General features: G+C 38.1%; 2 protein-coding genes and 1 long non-coding RNA gene across 8 annotated transcripts in view; 1 reads left to right on the forward strand and 2 right to left on the reverse strand.

Moving 5' to 3' along the window:
* The window catches only part of LOC121891840 (glutaminase kidney isoform, mitochondrial), a 38,170-nt gene extending 28,188 nt beyond the window's left edge, over positions 1-9,982 (reverse strand). For 3 of the 4 annotated variants that reach the window (XR_006094187.1, XM_042404466.1, XM_042404465.1), the window contains exon 1: positions 9,574-9,982. Coding sequence is in view for 2 of the 4 variants with exons in the window: in XM_042404466.1 (XP_042260400.1) it covers positions 9,574-9,845 (272 nt within the window). In the remaining 2 variants the exon portion in view is untranslated. Of the gene's footprint in view, positions 1-1,408; positions 2,147-9,573 lie in introns of those variants that run through there. The other variant, XM_042404467.1, reaches the window with a different exon arrangement.
* A 5,612-nt stretch (positions 9,983-15,594) lies between these two features.
* The window catches only part of LOC121891850 (NGFI-A-binding protein 1-like), a 43,942-nt gene continuing 35,329 nt past the window's right edge, over positions 15,595-24,207 (reverse strand). For all 3 annotated transcript variants that reach the window (XM_042404484.1, XM_042404483.1, XM_042404485.1), the window contains 3 exons: positions 23,258-23,426; positions 19,186-19,341; positions 15,595-18,954 (listed from right to left, as the gene is read on the reverse strand). In XM_042404484.1, the coding sequence (XP_042260418.1) occupies positions 18,878-18,954; positions 19,186-19,341; positions 23,258-23,426 (402 nt within the window). In that variant the 3' untranslated portion in view covers positions 15,595-18,877. The remainder of the gene's footprint in view (positions 18,955-19,185; positions 19,342-23,257; positions 23,427-24,207) is intronic.
* Positions 17,214-23,331, forward strand: LOC121891891. The gene is made up of 3 exons (XR_006094212.1): positions 17,214-17,302; positions 21,630-21,684; positions 23,245-23,331. It is a non-coding gene; the product is annotated as an uncharacterized LOC121891891 (long non-coding RNA).

Below are 24,207 nucleotides of genomic sequence, written 5' to 3' on the forward strand. Positions count from 1 at the left end.
AGAAATCATCAAATGAAGGACATGTTTTAAAAAGGGTCATTTGAGATATTTTAGTGCTCTAAATGAGATACGCTACAATGAAAAACACCAGTCAGCTGACGGCAGTTTTTCCTTTCTCATGTTTAGCAAGAGGAGCTTTTTCTATATTCTACATGTTTCTTACTGTCAACAAATCCCATGAAAAGACCGTCACAAGTTATTCTGCCTCTCAGTACTTCCATAACCTGTTTCCAGGCCAACTGGTTCCATCACAACACATTAATCTTTACAAACAGCTCAGAAATATATAGTTTTATCATATATAAAGGCTCAGTCATTTCTCTAACAGCTGGCATCTGAATGTAGTTTTAAACAAACGTTACTCAGGAGGAAATCACGGATTTGTTGGGGACTATTTTTAGTGGCAGATTAATTCACATTTGGTGCTCTACTGAATATTTCCGGTAGCAGGATTTAGTTAAAAAAAACAACAACAAAACAACAGCGGACATGTTGTGTAAAAATTGAGCTCTGCAGCACAGAGGAATAAGATACATCAGGCTGAGCTCTGATGCTCAGAAAACAGATCAATTCATGGTTGGTTTTGGTCTTTTCATGGGCTTTGTCATGACAGCGAGAAGAATATAGAATATTGCAGACTTAACCTTTAGGAAATATATAAAAATAATGTGTTTTAAACCATCCGACTTACACTACAATCATTAAAACAAACAGAGGAGTGAAAATTTTAGCCGAGCTGCACTGCTGCAGTAAACAACAGAGGAAAGAGTCTGTTTACATGTAGACGTCATTATTGTTATTATTTAATTAACAGTTCCACACAGTCGGAAGTCAGAAATTCAAAGCGGAAACTTGCAACAGCCAATGAACAGTATATCAAATGTATAAATCTATTATAGATATAACTTTACAACTGAAACTACATGTTATTTTGATAGTTTTAAGTCATGAATATATTATTCTGACTTGCTTTTTACTTGGTTGAAGTCAGAATTTCTGACTCGTCGACACGCGTGTGGAACACAGAACTAATACTGAGTTAAAAATAATTCACATGCAAATCTGGATTAGCATGTTGTTGCTCATAGTTTGTTGGTGGGTCCATCTCATTAATGAAGGTTGATGCCTGCTGGTGAGGAAGGAATACACATCACAGAGTGTGTGTGAGGAGGGAAGGATGGAGGGAGGGAGGGAAGGAGGGATGGAGGGATGGACAAGGTGAGGTGGAGGAGAGAGGGAGTCAAGCGCAGCCGCTGGGAGGAAGTGGGGTCATTTCAAGGTAAGGGAGGACTGAAAAGCGGATGTCGGCTTTCCGCAGAAAACCTCTACTTCTACTGGAAAACAGATTTAAAAAAAAAAAAAAAAAAAGAACCACTAAAACTAAAATAAAAAATAGAAACATACTTACAAATGCAAAGCAAGCAGATCAACAACAGGGAGAGAGTGTGAAGAGGGAATACTGAATTAGTTACAGTGACAATGACATTTACACAACAAGACAATACTATCGAGATAAAAACAAAATAAATACTCAGATTATTCAGTAAAGTTTAAATATAAACACAAGTTTGAACAGTGGGATACTTCACAGCTGCTGTCAGGACGACAAAAAACAACAGAAATGAATGAATGGAAAACATAGGAGAGTCCAAAAACCTGATAAAAATCACATTATTAGATTAATCAAAGAGTCATAATATGCACTTTTCACACAGTATCAGCAGTAATGAAAGATTATCAAACAGTAAAACCTCAGAAATAAGAAGCAGCTCTGCGTTAAGTCGGCCTGTGTCTAAAAATAAACCTCAACCTTGGTTTTAATTATCATTCAGAGATGCTGCGACAACATAAAAAACAAAGAAAACAAACTTCATACAGAAACAAACATAAAGGAAGCGTCCTTGATTCATTTCACACATCTCATCTTAATTTATTCCAATTAAATAAAACCGTGACACTTTAAAGGAAATAAATATATAACACTGAAGTAGGAGGCTGTTTTGTTAACGAGGCCTGTGTGTGAGGTTTGAGCTGAGGGAGCAGCATCACCAGCAGGTTAAAAGGTGGACGCTGGAACATCTGGACCAGCCGGGATCGTCTTATTAATCTACCTCAGCTGTCCTCATTAGCGCTCTCCCTCTGGCCTGCTATTTCTATCCCTCCCTCCCTCCCTCTCTGTGTGTTTTTTAAAAGGTCAGCTGAAATCCGACACACACACTGTTTGTTTAGAAGCCGAAAAGAACTCAAAGAACGTTTGTCCAAAACTGTCCCGGCCTGCTGTTTCTTCGTCAAGGAGGAGGAAGAGGTGTTTGTTATTAAGATGATAATCCTCAAATCTCTACGAACCAGGTTGAAAAACAGAGAGCGAGCTGAAAGAATAGATGTCTCTACTTCAGAATGCTGAATTGGAGCTTCAAAGGAGTCATTTTACTAACCTGAATCTCATCAAAATAATATTTTTTGACTGATTCTCTACAACAATTAATGTAAAATCAGCTGTGATCTTCTGTTATTCTCTACTTGAAAACTATTGTGTTTTCTGAGTAGTTCAGTAGTTTTGAAGGTATTTTTGAGCAGAGCTGCAACGATTAGTCTATTAATCAATTAGTCACTCAACAGAAAATTAATTGACGACTATTTTTGATAACTGATTCATCGTTTTGAGTCATTTTCTTAAGAAAAAATGCCAAAATTATCTGGTTCCAACTTCTTAAATTTAAATATTTCTTGGTTTCTTTATCCTTCTCAGGAAACTGAATATCTTTGGGTTGAATCTTGGGCTTTTGTGAAACAATAATCAACATTTTTTTGACATTTAATAGCCCAAACAGAATCCTGAAAACGTGTCCGGAGCTGGTAGTTGTCTTGTCATCACCCCGGTGTAGCTGCTACTGGGAGGTCAGCTGGTTCTGGGGACGCTGAGGGTCGATACGGAGGTCGGAGTCAGTATGGATCGAACAGTTGGATGCTTCAGCTGAACTAACAGCATGATGGCTTCTCGGGTGAATCGGGGTAAGAAAGTGTGTCATGGCAAACAGCCAGATAGGATTTTTTTTGCAGTTTTAGCTTCAAATCTCCAGTTTTTGATTCACTTTTAATCAAACATACAGTACGAGGAATTCAAATTAAAATACTGTAAAACAAAGATGTCAAATTAACTTGTAGTCCAGCTTGGTTTTGTTTATCTGACACACTTTTGGTTGCTGTCAGAGACGCTCGTATTGACATGTGGAGGTCTGTGTCTGGATAGAGTCGTCTGTAGTAGCCGCTGTGTTTGTTTCGACCCAATCGATGGTGCTGGTTTCCCTGCCTCACAGATGTCATGACAAACTGGTTCGGGGTGGAGGCAGACATTAAAGCAGGAGCGTTGAGAGGCGGCGCTGCACAAAATCAATCTGTGAGAGTGACTCATCTGCTCCCGGAGGCCCTGACAACCGCTGGGCAGCACGCCAGGAACTGCATGCTTTGGTGCAAAAACCATGGAAAAATGATGTAGGCGGGATGAGCTCTACTGCATTACAAACATTTTTAACCCCTTATTAGCTGGAGCACAGCCTCAGGACCCCTTATAAACCAGACTGGAGTCGAGGCTGAACGCCGTCTGGGCCGCCGGGACTTCACACTCAGCCTCCGTTATTATAAAAAGCTCATTTATTCTCGTCATACTGGCCTGATTTACTAACTCTGAACCCTGATTACTCTTTATGTCTGGCACCATGGCCTGGTAGGAGTGTCAGCATGGTGCAACGAGTGAGTCACAAACATTAGCGCTGCCATAAATGGATTGATCTGATTATTTTTATTATTCAGTTCATACTTTAGTCTATAAAATCTCATAATCTAGTGAAAAATTCCCCTCATAATATCCTTGAGTCCATGATAATTGTTGTTTTGTAGTATTTTTTTTCTCACCACTTTATTCGGCTAAATTTATAAACACTTTATAGTTAGTATTTACAGTATGTTGGTGGATATAGTATATTGTACCTTTTATTGAGTTGTTTTCCATGCTTCAATTGTATAGTAGATGTTAATAGTAATGATATGATATAGTTTTTAAAGTTCCTTGTCATCTATACATCTGTTCTTGTACTTTTGCTGTGACACTTTCCTTGTGTGGGATCAATAAACTTAATCAAATGTCTTGTTTTGTCCAACCAACAGTCCAAAACTCAAAGATATTCACTTTATTATCAACTAAAACTGAGAAAAAGTTGCAAATTCTCACATCTGACAATCTATAATCAGAGAATATTTGATATTTTTACTTAATAAATGACTTAGTATGATTACATACTATCAAAATAGTCAATTAACTAATCAATTAATCGTTTCAGCATGAGACAAATGCCCATCACAAGTTCCCAGAGCTCAAAAAAACATTTGTTTTGCCAGACCAATGGTCCAAAACCTAAATATATTCAATTTACAGTAATCTTCTTCAATTAGAGAAGCTGGAAGCAGAAAAGGTTCGGCATTGTTGCTTGATAAATACGATTGATTGATTGATAAGCAGGGTTTCTTCATGTTAAAAACTTTCCGTGACCTCTCTCATGGATTTGATAAGCTGCCTTCCAGTAACTCATAATGAAAAGTCAACATGTTCCTCAACAGTAGAGCTGCTTACTCACTGTGATTCATTCTACATATGAGCCTCAGAGAGGTCGAGTGTTGACTGATGATGATTTGTGGATATTTAACAGAACAAGCTGAGTCTTCACTGAAAACTGAAATTGGCCTTCAGGGGGAAACAAGATGTTCGGTGACAGCCAGTCAGCTGAGCTCCATGACTGCCTACACATGTCCGACAGCTTAAGCAAATTGTCCGTGAATGGAATCAAATGGGGCAACTTCGGCCTTCGGGGGCAATGAGGCGTTTTATTACCATGGAAACTCTCTGAAGGGAGAATACAGGCCAGTGTGGCGGCTGGTGTCACAGCTGCTTTGAATGTTAAAATGAACAAATAAACAAACACATGGCCTTCGTTTTCTGCGCAACAGGGCAAAAACTGAATTCATATTCATACACGACATATCTGGGAGACATTAATATCTTTATTTGCACTTATTTTTTAAGACCTGTTACTTTTATTTAATGCAATGGAAAACTGGCAACTCCTGCCCTGCAAATACTGACTGGATCTCTTACTTACTGTCTGCTTCTCTGTACTGTAACAGCTCAACTTAACACTGGAATATCACTAAATAACGACAATAATCTACTTATTATATAAGATGAATGTCAGAAATCTAGCTCAAGCTTTCATTCTAGGTTGAGGAAGATGAAGCAGGCGTTCAGCAGCATGCAGAGGCCTCGGTCAACAACCCAGTGTTTGCAGAGGGAAAGCAGCAGAGGCAGATTTACATCTCATTTAAATAAAAGACACATCAGACCGGACGCTGCTGGCATACAGATGCAACCACACACCAACCAGCTTTTATGCCTGTAATTATAATCTGTAATACCTCGCAGTTAAAGGGATGGTTTGTATTTTTAGAAGTGGGGTTATATGACGTAGTTATCCGTAGTCTGTGTGATGCCTGCAGTGGATTTGGGTCGGCACGATCGCAGTTTGGAGAAGCAGACAAGAGTACCTTATGTATTCTTACGCATTGCACTGTATTACGCTGCAGATCAGCTGTTTGGGTTGACAGTGCTGCTGCGGCGTAATACAGTATGCGGCATGCGTAGGAATACAGAAGTTCTACGGTTGAGGGAAGGTAACATTTTGCCGTGTCGGGCTGCCACGGTAAAAAGGATAAAAATCACAAAGGAGAACAAAACGTTTTGCAATCAGCCATCTGTGAGGTGGTCATAAAACTCAGTCTCTTGCTTGTCTTGATGTTCCTATAAAATCAAACATCTCCAGCAGCAAACAGGAAGCAGCAAACCGGGTAGTTACTAAGGTAACGGCTGAAAGAGCTCCTCACATACGTAACACACACATGATAGACGGTGAATTAACAGCGTTATGAGTCAGTGTTTAATTCAGCTTGTATCTGATCCACCAACCAGTGAGTATTTTAGTGAGAAATCTTGAGTTTTGGAACGGTCCTCCTCTCATTCCCACTGTCTCCTCCCACTAAAACAGCTCAGCTGACCAGTGGAGGCTGGTGGTGAGTTGAGACGACAAAATGTAAAGTTTTTACGGAAATATGGTTTATCTTTATGAATTATATTGATGCTGAATTGACAAGAGGACTGTCGACATTTGACACCTTTTATCTTGTGTTTCTAGAGTTATGTGTTTTTGCAGACGCATGTTAACGTGTCATATTTCTTAAAGGGAGTTTGTAATATTTTCCCCGCAGAGCGACAGGAGCTTCAGTTTAATGCAAACTGCTCACTGCTACAGATCAGACTGCTTATCATACGTTAGCAGACTGCTAACATATGATAAGTTTATTTGACGTTGGCTGGTGTCAGTTATTGGTTTGATTAATGGGTTAATAATGTGTGTTTGTGTTGGTTAGTGATGGTAGCTGATCAGGCTAATTATCTGCTAACTGTACTCAGTTTCTAACAGCAGTAAACAGTTGTCCTTTGTGTGTGTGTGGTTTGAAACTACTTTCCAAATTAAACACAATGTGCTTGCTCAGCATTCTCTTCGGCCTTTAGCTTCCCTTTTTATAAATCATATTAACATTTATTCATCCAGAAAAAGCTAATAATTCTCTGTATAATATCACTTCCTCTTTCCTCTTCCTCAGCTGCTGTGTGTCTGCAGTGTATTTACTGCCTTTTCACACGTGATTTCAGTCCAGTTGGAGGCGTTAAACCGATCTGACTATCTGCCTTTGTATAATCATCCAGGCTGCTGCTGTTTCATGCAGTTTGCAGGGTTTAAAAACAGAAATACTGCAACATCCAGCAGCTGAATGCCGTGTACAGATAGTTAATGGTTGAAGGTGGTTTCTGTGGAGCTGTATAAACTGTGTAGCTGTTTTAATGTTGTAAAAATACCTCGTTTTCCTCACACATCCTGGAAAACGTCTTGTAAATTTTCACCAGGAGCAGGATGGGAAATAATCTCAAAAGGAATCTAGTTGTAGTCTTGCAAATAGTGACCCTGTAAGATCCCCAGTCTTTGCAAGATCTGATGGTCTGTGACTAAAAACTCAGTGACTTATGACACATCGTCTTTTGATGTGAGCGGGTGTCAGACTTAAGTCTTTTCAAAGTCCTCTAGTGTTTGGTATAATCCAACACCTCGCTGACTCACCCGAGAAGATCGATGTGTTCACTAATTATAACTACTAGGTAACAATTAACTTGTTAATGTAGTTCACTGTCTGATATTTATTCTCTGCTCAACTTAAGTGAGTAAAAATACCAAATATTTGAATATTATAGCTCCACAGATAGTCAGAGTTAATTTCTCTAATCTGTTTTTTTTATCTAAATAAATGGAATACTTTGGAGCTGCATCAAGTAGTTGATAACTATTTTAATAATCGATTAATTGTTTGGAGTCATTTTGTCAGAAATGTGAAGACGTCCCTTTAGGCTTCAGTACTGTGGTTAGTATTTGATTTTTTCTTGACGTTATAGAGAAAACAATCAACTAATTATTCCTATGATTGTTAAAAACTGTTGTAACATGAACTCATATCTGTAATTAAAGAATTATAAAAGCAAATATCCTGAGCTTTGCTAGCAAAACACTGAGAGTTTAAAATCAATCAAAAACAACGTTGGTAAATATCAGGTAAATGTCAAGTCTCTTCAAAATCAAAGAGCGAGGGCCTCTCAGTGGAGATGCCATTTTCGAGCCCAGTGTTCAACAAAGATACAGTGAAAAAACCTCAAAAGCCTTTTTTTTTTTTAACACCTGCAGGCTATGATGCAATGCAGCTACAAGACAGTTTTGGGGTTTGTAAGTACAGGCGCGTACGTTGCTCTGGGATATGTCACTGTCACCTTCAACTGTACATGACGCAGCAGTTTCCTGTTAAATCATGATAAAACATTCCCTAAATTAAAAATAATAATAATCTAACAATGTTGTTTTCATTGATGTAAATGGGTTTTAAGTGGCCATATCAACCTGTGGTGATCTTTAAATGCTTTTAACCTACATTAAATCAGCAGGATGACTCTCATCCTTGCTTTTCTATCAGCGTTTGCTAATTTCCGCTGTTAAACAATCATCTCTGTCAGGAACATTCAATTACAACCTTATCTGTTCGTCTAACACAGCAAATAATCACTGATAATGACGATGCAATATCTCCGTCAGTGGACACTCGTATGTTCATAATTCTTTCTACTTTTTGCATCATTATTGTGAGACATGTCTTTAAAACAGTCACCCAAAGGACATTAGAGTTGAAACTAGTTGATTGATTTAGTAGTTGAGGCTTCATTACATGATATGGAGTAAACGATTAATCAATCAACAAATTAAATGACTAATAAAATAAATGTTAGTTTTATCCCTGGATGCCATCACGACTGACCTTCATTAGACATTGAGTTGAGGCTTGGTGTGTCGCTTTAGTGAAGCTGATCAGCGTTAAATTTAATGGACAAAACCTTCATCTACTGTGGTTATATGATCATTTTCAAAAGGCGAAGAGAAACCGGTCACAGGTTGATGCCTCAGTGGGTTTAACATGCTGGGCCTGTGGTTGAAAGCTGCTGCTTCTGGTGGTCATAATATCCAGCTGGCTTCACACGACATGCTTCCACTTGCATGACATGAAATAAAATGTCACGCTTTGACTCTGAAGTGCTTATTTCCAACAGTGGTGGAAGCAGCACTCAGAGCCTTAAGTAAAAGCACCAATACAGCAATGTAAAAAAAAAAGTCCTGCATGAAAATCCTACGACAGTAAAAGTACATGTGTGTATTTTAAACGCTTGTTATATTATCCATTGTGTCAAATCAACTGGAAAGTAACTAAAGCTGTTAAATCAGTGTAGTGGGTCAAATGGAAATACTCAAGTACTTCAAAATATTACTTTCCACCACTGATTTCCAAACTCCAGTTTTTCTGCAGTGCAAGTTTAATGACGCTGTTAATTAGGATTCACCTGTTTTAAAAGCTTTTAGACTGGTCTGCGCTTGCATACTTGTCCGATAATTGATCTCGGTATTCAGTTGCTAACGTTAACTAAACTACCGGTACGCACGCAGCTGTTCGCCGGTCACTCCCGCACTGAGTGTGGTGCCACCGGTCTCTTTAGGTTTTAGTCCCCTTCTACTACTTCCATTAAAAGCCTAGTTTGCTGGAAAACCCACACAGTCGCCGTTATTAGCTGGCTGTCAAGCTACTGCGTCAATCCAACTAAACAACCGCTGAGCTAGCTACTTAACAACGCCCTAGCCGAACTCCCTACTAAAAATACACAATTTAAAATAGAGCTTTTTGTAAGTGTACGTCAAGAAAGATAAATTATATTTTTAATATAAAGTAAGGTTAGGAGCCATTATTTAATTCGGCGCCTATTTTGTTGATAAATGTGGATTATATCAGTAAAAAAGTAACTTAAATGACGAACCATCACCTATCGTCGTTAGATTAAACTGTTGGTTTTTTTCGATGGAGTTCGGTGTTAACGTTACTCACTTCTCCGCTGAGGAGTCCTTAGAGACTTCATTGTGGCCGTCACCCTTGGAGCAGAAGCCTCTCACGCCGTGCTTCTTGGTGAGGTGCTGCCCGGTAAATGCTCTCCCTCTGCCCGGGGACCTCCCATCAGAACAGCCGGTGCTGAAGCTGAAGCTGAAGCCGGAGGCGGTGGCAGCAGGCGCCGCTTTAACACCGACTCTACCCGTCAACGGACGCTTCAGCTGGGTTTGAAATAACTCCTTGAGCGCTACCGTTGACCGAAAATGTAACATTTCAATCCTGTCGGTAAGAGTATCTGAACGGTAAACTGAACAACTCTGTTCCTGAGGAGAGTGTCGGCTCTCGGTCGAGTAACGGTTTTTTTTCCCGGTGACTCAACAACAGGAATTTTCCTCAGCGGGGCTACAACCAACCGTTCACGCCGCACGAGTTTTGATTGGACGATGATCACAGAGCTCTGCATCTGATTGGTCAGGAGAGCTGTCAATCATCAGAGCTGTTTTGACCGGGTGTGGGTCGTGTTATTGATCATTTATCTCCATCACTTCACAACAGATAGTGAACAGTTTAACGATTATGACTCACTCTTATAATGTTTTAAAGCACCGTTTCCTTACTTATAACAGTTTAGCTGAGATACACAACAACTAAAATATATCAAATATTACAGTTTTGAAAGGGACAGTATAGCAAAAGTATATGACATATACTATTACAATCTTTATTAACTACAACAATAATATTATGGTCATACCACTGTAGTAGCAAAATGTAGCTATAGTATAAAATGCAGTAAAGTACAATGATGGCCAGAGATAAAATAAAGTAAAATTAAGATGAAAAAATCCTGAAAAGTTGAATAGCAGGCTATTAATATAAACTTTTTTTTATTGAAAACATCAATAAATTACTATTATGATTACGTTTTATTGGGTTATGATGTAGTGTACATGCCTCTCAATCATGTCAAACATGCAGATTTCAGAGCACAATGTGGCTATTCTGATTATTTATAATTATTAAATCCATCCAGTTTGGGAATGGTTTGGGGTAGGGGGTAGATATATTTGCCTATATATTTTGCTTTTATTGTATCCCAGTTCTTTCTTCCTGTATTTACTTATTTTCTTTCTCCTATATTTCTAATTTTTCCTCTTTATTCTGTCTCTATAAGTAATGCAGTTACTTGTGCTCCTTTTTTAATATTATTACTGTTTACTTATTGGGCATGTACCTCTAGTTACTACTTTACTACTTCTTTTGTGGATTGCTTACAAAGTCCTCACATAGTCAAGGTATATTTGTATGTCTCTATTACAGTAGCCTATTTAAAATATAATTTAATAATTATTTTAAAAACATTTAGTCATTCCACTTCTACCAGTTAGCCCTAGAAAGCAGTCAGATGAGTACTAGAAACACAAGAACAAAGTAATTATCATGCATCACTGCAACATTTTCAGCTTCAGTTTTGCAACTTCATTAAAACTGCAGCTTTATCATTAACATCACAGATGAGTTCAACAAGTTGCTGCAGTTACACAACATTTCAGTCCATGTTTTAAATGTAGTGAAGCACCACAGATACACTTTTGGTCTTTATATTTCAGTTGGTATAAGAAGAAGTGCACTAAAGATCAGTATAAACTCACTACTGAGGAGCACAGACATTACAGTCGCCTGCAGTAACATCACCATGCAGGAGCTTCCCTGAGTCTGTCCTTTGGTGTATGTGTGCGTGTGTCAGCTGGTCAACAGTGATGTCTTGTTCTGGTCTGACACCATGTGCATCATTCTGGTACTGCACATGTTCAGACTGCTTCCTCAGCAGATGGCAGCCTCTGTCTTTAACAAAAACAGTCACAGCACCATCTCCTGGCCAGAAATAATTTTGGTTAATTCCACAGGCAACACTGGAAAAACATCAAACCTAGATTAAGATTATAAAAGTGTCTCACAGCCTAAAAGGAGATAGATAAGTTTTTACTTAAAGTATGTTAACATATAGAGTTGTATACATATTTTACACTTACCTTTGTTTTACAATAATCCATACATTTAGCTTTATTTCTGTACATCTGGATATATTTCTGGGAACAATGTTTGGAAAAGCTGTAATAAATCTAAATTTATTTTTTATATATACTTGTTCACATAACGTTCAAACTGAGCCACTTCCTAAACAATCTGTACATGTTTTATAAAAGTGTTTGATCTTATGTCAGCCAGTAAAACAGATTTTAACTTTAAGGCTCTAATGTTTTAGATCTGAGTCAGACGGCATTTGAATGTTTGTTTTAACCTCTTTGACGGACTGGGTGGGTGGAGTTTAACAACAGTGAAATAATGACCTACAAATGAGATTACTCACCCGAAAGTATTTTCTAAATTGCTTCTGTTTACTTTTCTTTGGTTCCCAAATTTTATCTTTCTTTATCTGAATTTCCGTAATATCCACCCACCTGGAGCTCCAAGTAGGATAAAACAAACAAACTAATGCTGACTAATAAAGCCTGACTTGGAACATTAAACATTCATGAACTTGGACTAAATTTGCTGGAAGTGTACGGCTCAAATTTCCATGTACAGTTATCAGGTCTTCAATCAAAGGGGACTTCCAAAGAAATTTACCATCACTAAAAAAAGCATTTCTTGCAGTTGCTGAATAAGTCTCAAAATGGAGGAAAGCAGAGTAACCTAGATTATCAACCGCATTCAAAAGTACATGTGCAAGCTATGTGGTCTATATAGACATTGTCCTAGTTTGGTGTGACCTCAGGAAGATGAATTACCTTCTGAAATGACGTGTTCAGCAGTCACATATGGGGTGATGTTCAGGTGTCCACATACTTTTGGCCATAAAGTGTATTTGACAGCCTTGCTAGATTTTTCTCGACTATTGTGAGCTTCTAAAAGAGATATCCGTTACATTTTATCTGCAGTTAGACCACCTGTTATGGGTTATTTTTTTATTTTATTGAACTGTGTTTTTATGTATTACAGTCTATTTATCTGTAACGTACACTCATTTTGTGTAAAGTGACCTTTAAATACACTTTCAAGCTTACTGGCTAGACAAGTGCAATCAAAGTTAAATGTGACCAACATTTGCCCAAGCGTGTCCGACACTTGCAAACATAAGTACATTGCGGTTAAGTGGGTTTCTGGTTTAATCACGACCACTTCTGAAAAAGCAGTTTTCATGCAAATTTCTGAGCTTTTTTTAGGCTATAACATCCGACAATCATGTACCCATAACTACTGTACTGTCAAGGTGTTGAATGGTGCAATAAGCAACCTTAAAGACACATGAGATGGTTTTCAACAGCTCAGCAGATGTCAGATACTTTGAACCTAACAGGTGTAACAAGCTTTTATTAAAGGAAATGCTTGAGTGAATGCATTTTTAAAAATATGTACTATTTGTATGATGTGTAATACCTGCCATAATTAAACTTCCATTTAGAAGTACAACAGTCTTTGTTGCTAGCATGATTTTGGGCAATACCACAATGAAAATAAGTTATATGTTGGTGTAATCATATTGATTTATGACCAGTATGTGTCATAATGTGGAAGGAAATGGTGACAGTTCACTGTTGCATACAAACTTTCAGTCTCAAAATAGAGATAAATGCAAAGAAGGTGAAGAATGGTCTCCACATCCACTTTATATTTAAAAAAGCCTTTTCTATTCTATTATTTTACCCCTGTGCTTTTTTATTCCTCATGTGCCTCTCTTGAAAGAGCTCTGGTATACAATTTTAAAAAATAAACCCTCAGAAGTAATGAAAAGAGCAGGAAAACTGTCACTTTTTCAAACTCACAGCAGCTATCAAAGTTTAATTTTGTGCAGAAATCCCCTGTGAGCAGCTGCGTTCACACTGCATGGAGCAGTACACCAGAAAACAAAGGAAGGAAAGAAGGGAGAAAAACAAGGCGATCCCTAACGAAGCTGCAGGGAGGAGAGGCGATAATTCACCAACACCCACACCTTCTCAAAAGCAGTCAGCTTCCTGCTCCTTTCAAAATGAGGGTGATGGGTGCGCTCGGCAGATCCCTCCCACGCTGCTTAGCGGCTGGCTTCCGCCCACCGCCCGTAGAGCCGCCCACCTCCAGCCGTTGCCACGGCAACACATCATCATCAGTGACTTGCACTGGAGGAGGAGGAGGACAGGGAGGGGAGGGGAGGGCTGCCACTGTGAACAGCAACTAGCGTGGGTGTTCATGAGCTGAGCTATTCTCCAGAGAAAATCTGTCTGCGTGTGTGTATGTGTGTGTGTGTGTGTGTGTGTGAAAAGGGGGGGTGAAAGAGGGGTGGAGGGAGTGGAGAGAAAGAGAGAGGATGATGGGAGGTATGTGAAAAGGACCTGCGTCAGAGTGAGTCATCAGCCAGTTTCACAATGTGTTGATGTGACGCTGATGCAAATGGCCTGCACAGGGATTCATCTCAGTAAAACAAAAAAAAAAGGAGAGAAAAAAAGAGAATAAGAAAACAAACAGAAGACAGAAAAAATCCTTTAAAGGAAGCTTAACTGTCCTGTGAGTGTTTTTGGCAGTCGCCACTTTCATCCCAAACCTGCCTCAGTTTCTTTTTTACCTGTTCAGGGAAGTTTAGTTTTTGAGCAAGACACCGAAACTCAGTCAGCTCCTCCCTGTAGCGGGAAGCTAATATATAATCAACCAAAACATTATTATCACTATATTATAGTGTTACTAAGACTATAACCTATTATTACAGGACTACAAAGGCCTTTTCTGCCTTAGCTTGATACTCTAACTTGAACAATATGGCACCAAAAGCTCAGTCTGGTGTGCATGCTAACAGCATAGCAACTGCAAACAAACTTAAGCGTGAAAGTTCATTTTTGACCTTGGGAATGGTAGTTTGACAAAAAAAAAAAAAAGCTGGAGCTTCATCAGAGTTGAAGACTGCTGAAATCGCCAGAAAAAGCAAGTGAGTTAAGTTGACCTTGAGTCGAGATAATTTTGTCAAACTAGCATTTATAAAGATCAACCTTTTTGTTTTAGTCGTGAGTTGTATTTTTGTTTTTTTGCCAGTGTCCTGATATGTACTTCTAACATCATAACATCTAAATCTTCATTAGTAAATTTGTTATGAATTAACAAAAGTTTAAGCTGTGTGGCTAACTCATATCATCAAGTCAGGCTAACTGTGGCTAAATGTTGGCTGTGTTCTGGCACTGGATGACCAAATGTGAGCCGGCTTTAGCTCATGAATGGCTGCCAGATTTGGGAAGGTTTTGAGTGTACTTCAGTGAATTTGGACTGAGAATTAGCTCCTGTTAGCAACCTCCTGGTTATTTTTGGGCCCATGTTGGCACCCTGAATCCAAAGATGTTGGATTTAAGTTGATGTTAGCCAACAATTTAGCTAGTAACTATAAGTAACTTTAAATTTATGCTAGTCACCTAACATTATTCAAGTTAAAATGTTAGTATAGCTATATTTAAGAGAAGATTTAGTATCAATCCTTTTCTTACAGGTTTAACCACCCAAAACTATAAAATCATCATATACAGTCTTTGTAGACCATTGAGAGGTCCAACTACCAAAAAGATCTGCTAACTATAACCCAACTGATATATTGGCATGGCCTATAATACTGGGACGATTTTTGCTTATGATAGCTATCATTGTCAGCACACTGTCAGCTGTTAAAAAAACAAGAAATATTAGTACAAAAAGATCATCATCCATCAAAGAGCACCCTTTTAAACTGTGAAATGTCCTGCTCAGCATATATTTTGTTCACAGTCCTTTAATAACCACATTTAAAGGACCTTTATCAAAATGTTCATTGATGAAAAACTAAAATTGGTCAATATATAGATTTTTTAAACCCTGAAATAACAATGTAGATATCAGCCAATATCAGTCAGGCTCTAGTAGTAAACATCATATTTTCATGCCAACACAAATATTCATGACAAGTAATGAAAACACAGATTTGAATTGGATTTAGATGACATTGATCAGAGAACGCACCTTACAATAGAGTTCAAAAAAATAAAGTTTAATGTTTATGTGCTGTATAACAAATAAAATATATTAGTGTTTAAAAAACAGGTGCATAACTAGGTGAAGCCTAATCTATCACTTTACAATAAACAGTGAGGAGAACGGTGATCAGTGAGACGGTAGTTCAGACATGCGCTATATTCTCTGAAACATCATGGGCCAGTGTTTGAGCCAATCAGGCGGGTAGCAAAATATTTTTTTTGTCCCCGACCATGATTGCTGTATCTCCCAAAGTTCACTAGCTACTTTAGCTTTTGCAAACTAGATTTTTACAACAAATCATGACTCCACATCCTCCCTAGTTTCTTGCCATAGTGGCTGCTTGAAACAAAACAACCTCAAGGAATTTTGTGAAAAGAGCACAATGTCTTTAAATACAAATACAGTGCGCTGCGCACTAAAAAGTAAGACAACACAAACATTTCCAAAGTTGTAGGTGATTTCCCACCCTGGTGCTGATGACAGACATACAGTTACTGAGCACATGACAAAATGATCCATATAGTATGCAAATAGACTTATTACTTACATAAATATTGCATTGGTCTGTCATTACGCTGAGTGAGACTAAACTATCTGTAAGGAGCAGGGGGGAAGGAGAGTTAGACCAAATTGTCTGGACATTATTATCATCTTGGAGACCAAACAGACGTATTTACACAATGTGGCCAACACATAAAAACACAGTGAACACTTATTTGTTATGTATCTACCTCTAAACAGCAAAAACACATCTTTGAAATATGCACTGATGGCCATCACAGGTGGATTAAACACTGTTAAGAGCTAAGGCTAATTAACATTATCATCATGTAAAGCATGTTTTTATATACCAGACACTTTCACACTGTTGTATTTTTTCCTCAATGACACTTAAGTTTTCTTTTTTTGTTTTTGCTCTACATACATAAACACTGTATTGACACCAAAATCTACAGCAAAGTTACACTTGACAAAGGAAAACCCTGGTTGAGAGATTAGGCTAGCACTATTTGTTATCACGGTACTATTTACAGACCCCAGGCTGCTGCTCAATGAAGAACAGCAATAAATTTTGCTTTTTGCTGCTTTTGTCAAAAAACCACATACCTGCAATCTTTAATATTTTATCCTTTCTTCAGTTGAAAGTTTACACATCAAGTGGATTTTAAGACCCTTGGGGCCTGCTGAAAGCTTGTTGGATCATTTAAAAAAAAACAACACACAGGCATCTTCATTCCTGAAATACTCCCTGTTTGCAGATGCGTGGTTTCGGTTCAACAGCAGTGTTTTGCTAAATTACAAAGTGAAATGAACCAATTAGCTCGGCCTCCGGCATGCCAGCCCAGCCATCCTGCCAAGACGAATGACAGAGGTCCCCTGCTGTTATTCCACAACAGCTCTACATCTTCTTAAATTACCTCCCATAAATATACACAAGACAAGAGTGAGGAAGGAAGGACTAATCCCACCTCTCCTGTTTTCCCATTTGAAGAGAACGACAAATAAAAACTAACCTGCTACAGGGGCTGAATCCTAACTCAATCTCCCTACAGTACTTACACCTTTGTTTTGAGTTACAGTACAAATGCAGAGACCTAAGTTAGACTTGGGAGAATGACGGAGGCTCAGAAGACGACCTGGGTGACGACCTGGGAAACGACCACAAGCCACCAACAAAATGCTGCTAAATCTTTGGCTATTGCTGGTAAGTTCTGATCTTCTTCTTGTAGTCAGAAAGTCTAGTTGGCTTGTAAAGTCATGAAAATGGCTTGCGAGGTTTTGGACACCAGCCACTGCAGCCTACAGACAATTACTGTGCATTCCTTGCCGCAAATCTCAAAATGAGGTAACACTTTGCACTTTATATGTCTACCATTATTATGTGTTAATGAGTTTGATATTTTACCAGTAAATATTCATATATGCTTGTATGTATATTACAAGTTCATCTATAATTTGCAACATAAATCATTAATAGTAGTAGTAGTAGTAGTAGTACGGATATTGACCTTGCCTAAAAAGCTGCAAACCCAAAAATAACAGTTTCCACCCTGAAAATAATAATAATAATAATAATAATAATAATAATAAAGAAAATAATAAGACTAAAAGTCTAAAAGGTTCTGTGACGCTACACAACTCATGTCACTTGTTACTGTAAGCACTTTAATGTAAAGTACATTGAGTTTACCTGTTAAGAAATGTGCTGTATAAACAAAATTGCCTTGCAATGACAATTTTAATATGCTCATGTTTAGCAAGTAATGTCACCATCTTAGTTTGCATGCAAACATTTGCATTTACAAGTATAGTTGAGGCTGGTGGGAATGTCAGTAGTTTTGCAGGTCAGGACAAATTTAAGTTTTAAACTCATAATGGTTGAGGAAAAAAATAAAGGATGAACAAACTTAGTACAATTCTTCATGTGAGTGATGTGAAAGACTGTAGGAAATTTTGTGCTGATCCATTTAGTAGATGTTTAGATATTTCACAAATTAAAATCTTGAACCTGCAGCTGGCTCTACATGAAAACTGAAAGGCTTAATAAATCAATTAGGATTAATTATATTCGGGATTATATGCCTGTCTGTGCAAAATTGACAATCTGGCAATCCATTCAATATTTGTTGAGATATTTAAATCTGGACCAAAGTGGTGGATTGACGAACACTCTCTAGAGCCCTGCTGTTCATGGATACTTGAAATATTTTGGGATTTTAAATGTTTATTATATATCAGTTTTAAGGTGTCCGTGAGTGAAAGAGAACTTGAAACATTAGTTAAATGGCAGTCATATAAAGTGTTACCACTTTGATGCTAAACTTGTCAAATCATGCTCCAACAATTCTTCCATCTCTGAATCTACGTTGAGTTATGATTCAGCCCCGGCATGAAAGCCTGCAACCTGGCTGTCCAAATAAAGCAACAAAAATAACACCCAGGCAGAGGTAAAGAGTGTACAAATGTCTGCAACAGATCACTCTTAAATTACATGTACATCTAACATGTACAATTAATCAACAGACAAAGACCTGTAGAGCATCGAGGGGCTTCTCAACATGCTCTCTAGGTGCTTTGGCAAATACTTTTTTTTAAAACAAAACAACAAAAAGACAAAATCAAAGAAAAATAAATGCTATTCATGAGGCAACATTGGTTGTTAAGGCTCTACTGTGGCTGTGCTTGCTTAGTATCTATTGACGGGTAATAACTGCATACTGTCAAGTGTGAGTAGAATGACGTGGGGGTGGGACGGGGGGGTTGTGTGAGGCAGGAGGCACTATGTGGAGTCTTCTGGTTCTGACTTGATGGTCTTCTTTTCTGCGTTGCTGGATGCCCGCTGCGACGTCCCGTTTTCTAAAGATGAACACGAAGATAAAGAATGGTATCGTCAGCAAAGAGGTTGATAAAGCAGCATAAATCCTTATAGAAACCCATAAAGTAGTAACTGCAGAACAAATGTGATGCTGTAAACTCTCAGATTTTATGTTCCTAAACTCTTACCAAAGCTGCCCATGAGCAAGGCACTACACATTCTTATTGTAAGCCAGGATAATAAGCTCCGTCTTCACATCAAACATCACTAACCTGTTGCTGGTGTTTTGGTCTCATCTGTGTTGTTGTTGTTGTTGTTGTTGTTATGGTTGTGATGGCGCTTAAGCTCATTGGCTAGCTGCTTGCCCAGTGGGAGGTCACCTTCCTGCATGTTTTGACTAACCACCCGCAAGTTGATTGGTCGTTCATCTGGAGAACGGAGAAAGACAGAAACACAAAAGCACAAACATTATTATTATTTTTCTAATAAAACATAACTCAGATTTTGCTGCCTTTACTTGTTGAACCATCACTGAAACAACCAGAAGTTCAGCAAATTTTTAAACAGTTAGTGCTACAGGAGGGGTGATTGTGTCCAAACAATTTTCCCTGATAGACACTTTCTAAGATCTTCCATGAATTTGAACCATCGAACCTGCACTCTCATGACTCTCACGGCTGCCCAAAAACATCAAAAAGTTTGACTGTGAATATTATTCTTCACCATGACTAACTCAAAGAGAACTGAGCTAATTCTATCTGCTGAAAAAAACTGAGGTATGGTTGAAAGCTCTGCAGAAAGCTACTAAATGGACCTTAATTTTAAAAAAATGTCAAGAAAAGACAATCAAAACTTCCATGTTGTCTGTGAAAATAAATGTATGCCTTCGTAGGACACAAAAACCAGGAAAAAAAACAATAAGAGGAAGAAGACAGAGAAGACTATGTCTGAGAAAGCTCTTCCCACAAACCAGTGTAGGACTGATCAGTCAATAATGAACACAGAATCAAATTGCAGCCTTCATCCATCAGACATGACTAAAGTAAATCAAGTTGGATAAAAGCAAACATCAGCCCAGATGTTGTTCTACAGTAGCTCAGGCTTTGTTTTACATGTTCAATATTCCCAGTGGTAACAAAACATTTGTGTTAAGCTGCTGATCCCTCGTGTTTGCCTTTTTTCCCTCTGAGAGCAAGAAAGAAACAAAGAGGGAAAGCCAGAAAGAGAGAAATGTAAATGTATTTTGTATCCCTCTAGAATACCACTGATATTCTTTATTTCACAGATTGTTATTGAGTATGTTTACTTGCAAACTAGTGTCCCAGTTTTGAGTCTTGTCCTGTTTTTGATCATATTTGTGATACCTGGTTATTCTAATTCCTGTATACAAGATTCAGATATTATCCAGGTGTCTCATCACCTGCTTTCTGGATCATCATCAGTAATGCAAGATGAAAATTACATTACAGTTAGGTTTATCCTCCACATCCCTGCCTTTTACTTTTACTTCTACTGCCAAAAAGCTGTGATAATGTAATTCAATCCGTAAGGATTTTCACAAAAAATATGCGGATTTTGCGGATATGCAACCTCAAGCAGTTGTAAGAACTTTCTGTTGATACTAATTCATTTTTGTTGACTGCTTAGGTGCATAACATGATATAATGTGCATAAAAATACTTGGAAGGAAACACGGCGAGGAAGAGAGAATATTGAAAAAGAAGAGAATAGAGAGAAGAAATAAGGAAAATGTAGGTTGATAAAGAAGTAGAGACAGTGAAAAAGAGGATAAAATAAATAACATAAAGTATGAGAGAGGTTAAGATAGACAAGAAGAAGGAGAAAAGAAATGACAAATGACAGAGAGGGGGAAAAAGAGACAAGAGGAAGGAGAAAAAGAAGAAAGAAAGCAGAGAAGAAGAGGGGGAGGAGAGAGAGAGGTAGACAAAGAGAGACAGAGAGAGAGAGAGAGAGAGAGAGAGAAAGAGAGAGAGAGACGCCCCCCTCCGGGCAACTGGCTGGAGGTAAACAGGCGTGGGCGTGATAATTACAGGTGCATTGTGGGATTTGTGGGAACAGTGATATAATGAGCTGTCGAGAGTGGGTGAGGGAGGAAAAGGATGAAAATGAGATGAGGCCCGGAGGAGAAGTAAGATCCTGAATAATGATGCATCTTTTTTTCTCTTCTTCTTCTTTCCTCTTTCTGTGTTTGAGAAGTCAGAGCAGGAAAAAATGGAAATGAAAAAAAAAAAAAAAAGAAGAAGAAGTGACAGCAGCCACGGCCGGGTGTGGAAAATAAGCAGCTATGGGTGATGTTTCCATGCACACGTACACATCCTGTGGCGTTTATGACATGAAATTTTCACACTAACAAGTGGAATTAAGCTCAGATTCAGTTTGTTTGTTTCCACCCGAGCTTAAAGACCAACAAAATGCAACAATTTGGTTAATTTCTGCTTGTCTATCTTTCCAACAAAGTTTTCCATTTTTACTGTCGTTCCACTGCCTTTTCTTCTTCTCTTTTTTAATATTCTTTCTTCCTCGCCACGTTTCCTTGCAAGTATTTTTTTTTTTTTAATATTCATTTCTTTATTTTCAAGGTCTATTCATATTTCCCTGTTTATGACATTGTATTGTGAAGATTTGGTTCAACATATTATAGGAGGAATGTAATTCCAATACTCCCCCTCATTTGTTTATTCCAATTCCTCCACAGCTCCCCCATCACCCCTTCATCCACCCTCACCAGAGCTAGAAAATTACAAACAGCTGTATGTATTCCTTGCACATCTTAACAAACTCTCTGTGTTGAATGAGCAATAATAGAACAAAGCTACAAGAAAAAAATAAATTAAATTTAAAAAAAAATGACAGAAAGAAGAAAAAAGACAAGCGGAGGGAAAAAAAAAGAAAATAGAAGTTTAGTCTGGCAGTAAGACCTTTGGTGAGTTGAAGTATGTTATGAAGGGTTGCCATTTCCCAAAGAATTTCTCCGAGTTACCTATCAGTTCATACCTGATCTTTTCCAGTTCTAGAAAAAACATGACATCCTGAAGAAGACGGCATCGTGCTAGTAAAGATGTGAAAGCTAAAGTGTCTAACTGAGTAGAGGTGAATAGACTACAGTCATGAGGGCCACCAAATATCACAATAAAAGGGCAATTTTTAATTTTAGTCCTAAATACTTTAGACATAGTCTCAAAATAGTCCCGCAAAAAATGATATAACTTTGAGCATGAATAGAACATGTGACTTAAGTTGCATGGAGATATATGACATCTGTCACCCCTGTCCTCTACTTCTGGAAATATTTCAGACCAGGCTTTAGAAAAATGAACTGTATGAGTCCAAGTCGGGCACAGAGAGAGCTTGTATGGGTCCTTTTGATAGCACCTTTCCACCCTTCCTCTGTGAATTCTATGCCCAGCTCCTGCTCCCATACCACCCTTTTTTGCTGCAAACTAGATTGAATGCATTCAAAACAAAATGTAAAATGGGCAAGACAAGCATCATATCAACTCTATGCAAGACATTAAAGGATATACTCCCGGTTTACCATGTTTATCTTAATAGAACAGAAATACTACCAGCTTTAGAGTCCAGTTGTGTTATATTTCAAAAGAAAAAGGAAAAATAGTGTGTTTACACTGGTAATTTGAAGATTAATCTACAAGTACATTTTGTTTTAATGGTTTTAAACCTGTTTTTTGTTAGCAAAATTTAGCAATAGCATTATCACAATTAACCATAGACTGTAAATGCACCGTGCTAACCAAGCTAGCAGCTAGCATTAGGGTCAGCTCCACCCTCTCGTCCAAATATGGTCACTTCTGGCTCCTATTTTTTGCTCCTAGAGTTACTTTAAATAAATGCAGCTCAACAGGAAAACCCAGAGGTGGAAACACAAAGAGTTTTTTTTTTTGTTATTGTGAGTCTTGCCTTTAAAGTTAATTCAATCACAATATTTGGACATGTGATTTTTCTGTTACCTTCACCACTGCATATTATGGTTTATGTGTTGCTTCAGTGACCTCAGCCAGGTGGATTTGTTTTGTTTTGTTGCATATAACAGAAATGCCACTACCATCCAGGCAGAGTTAGTATGTTTTTAGTATTCTCTTGTGTTCCTACAAAAAAACATTAGATCAAGTTTCCTGTATTGTAGTTTAAGCACTAAAACACAAGCTGAGAAATTTTCCACTGCAGCTTCACACAATAAGATTGAGAAAAGTATTCAGGACAATTATTCAAACAAGCTAATTTTGCTTTTTCTGTTTATGAAATGTTTGTTTCTTAACCAGTGTTTATGCATCATAAATCTGACCCACAAGGCTGCTGGCCTACCTTGGTTGTCTCTGCTGGAGTCGCCGGCGGCTCCGTTGGTATTGTGGGCGTCGTTGAGGTACTTTAAGGCGGCGGGGGGGATCCTCCAGTCAAGAGCCTGAAGTCGCTCCTGGACGGCGGCGTCCTGCAGGATCTCCATCTGCCTCGCCAGCAGACGCTCCAGCTGCATCTGACAGACACAAATACTTCATACTTAGAATTAAACAAGCAGATAAATTGAAGAATAGGTAAAGAAAAACAGAAGATTAGAATAAAAAAAGATGAGAATGGGGGTGTTTAGGTGGCACATGAAGAAAATCAAAAAGTCCTTTTTGTACTTTCTCTGTGCTGTAATAAAATATTTTAGGAATATATGGTGTAGTATTTTCCTTTTCACCTTTTATGACTGTCACACAACTTCATGGACATTAAAATCACACTATAGATACCTAACTGCTTTAATATATATACTAAGGGAGGATATTTTATAGTTTATAAACTATATTACAAAGAGTGACTGTTAAAGTAAATATGATAATGAATAAAAACAAAAATAAAGCAAATATACATGTAATAAGCCAATTTCAGCTGTCAAAAGCTGACAAGCAACGTATAAACCAAGAAATTCAGTCTAACAGCATTAACACTCTCACGAAACTTCCTGGAAAACAGTTTGTCTTCAGTGGTGACCTCATGCAGCACTAGTGGGCGTACAGTATCTAAAACATCCAACCAATACGGTCATGACAGAAACACGACTCCAAATGAATGATAATGTTGCACTGTAACCGCTGGATGTGGAAATAAGCAACTTGGAGCGCAGATAAAGCATCCTCAGACAATGTTGATCTCAGATGTATTTCAACCTGATTTTTACTCTGGATTTGAGATTTGTAGTCTTGACAACATCACAGCAGAAAAATAAGACAAACAAGCAAGTCAGTACAGACTGACACCTCAGTTTCATCCAA

This window comes from Thunnus maccoyii, chromosome 24 (genome assembly GCF_910596095.1).
Source record: "Thunnus maccoyii chromosome 24, fThuMac1.1, whole genome shotgun sequence".
Lineage (NCBI taxonomy): Eukaryota > Metazoa > Chordata > Actinopteri > Scombriformes > Scombridae > Thunnus > Thunnus maccoyii.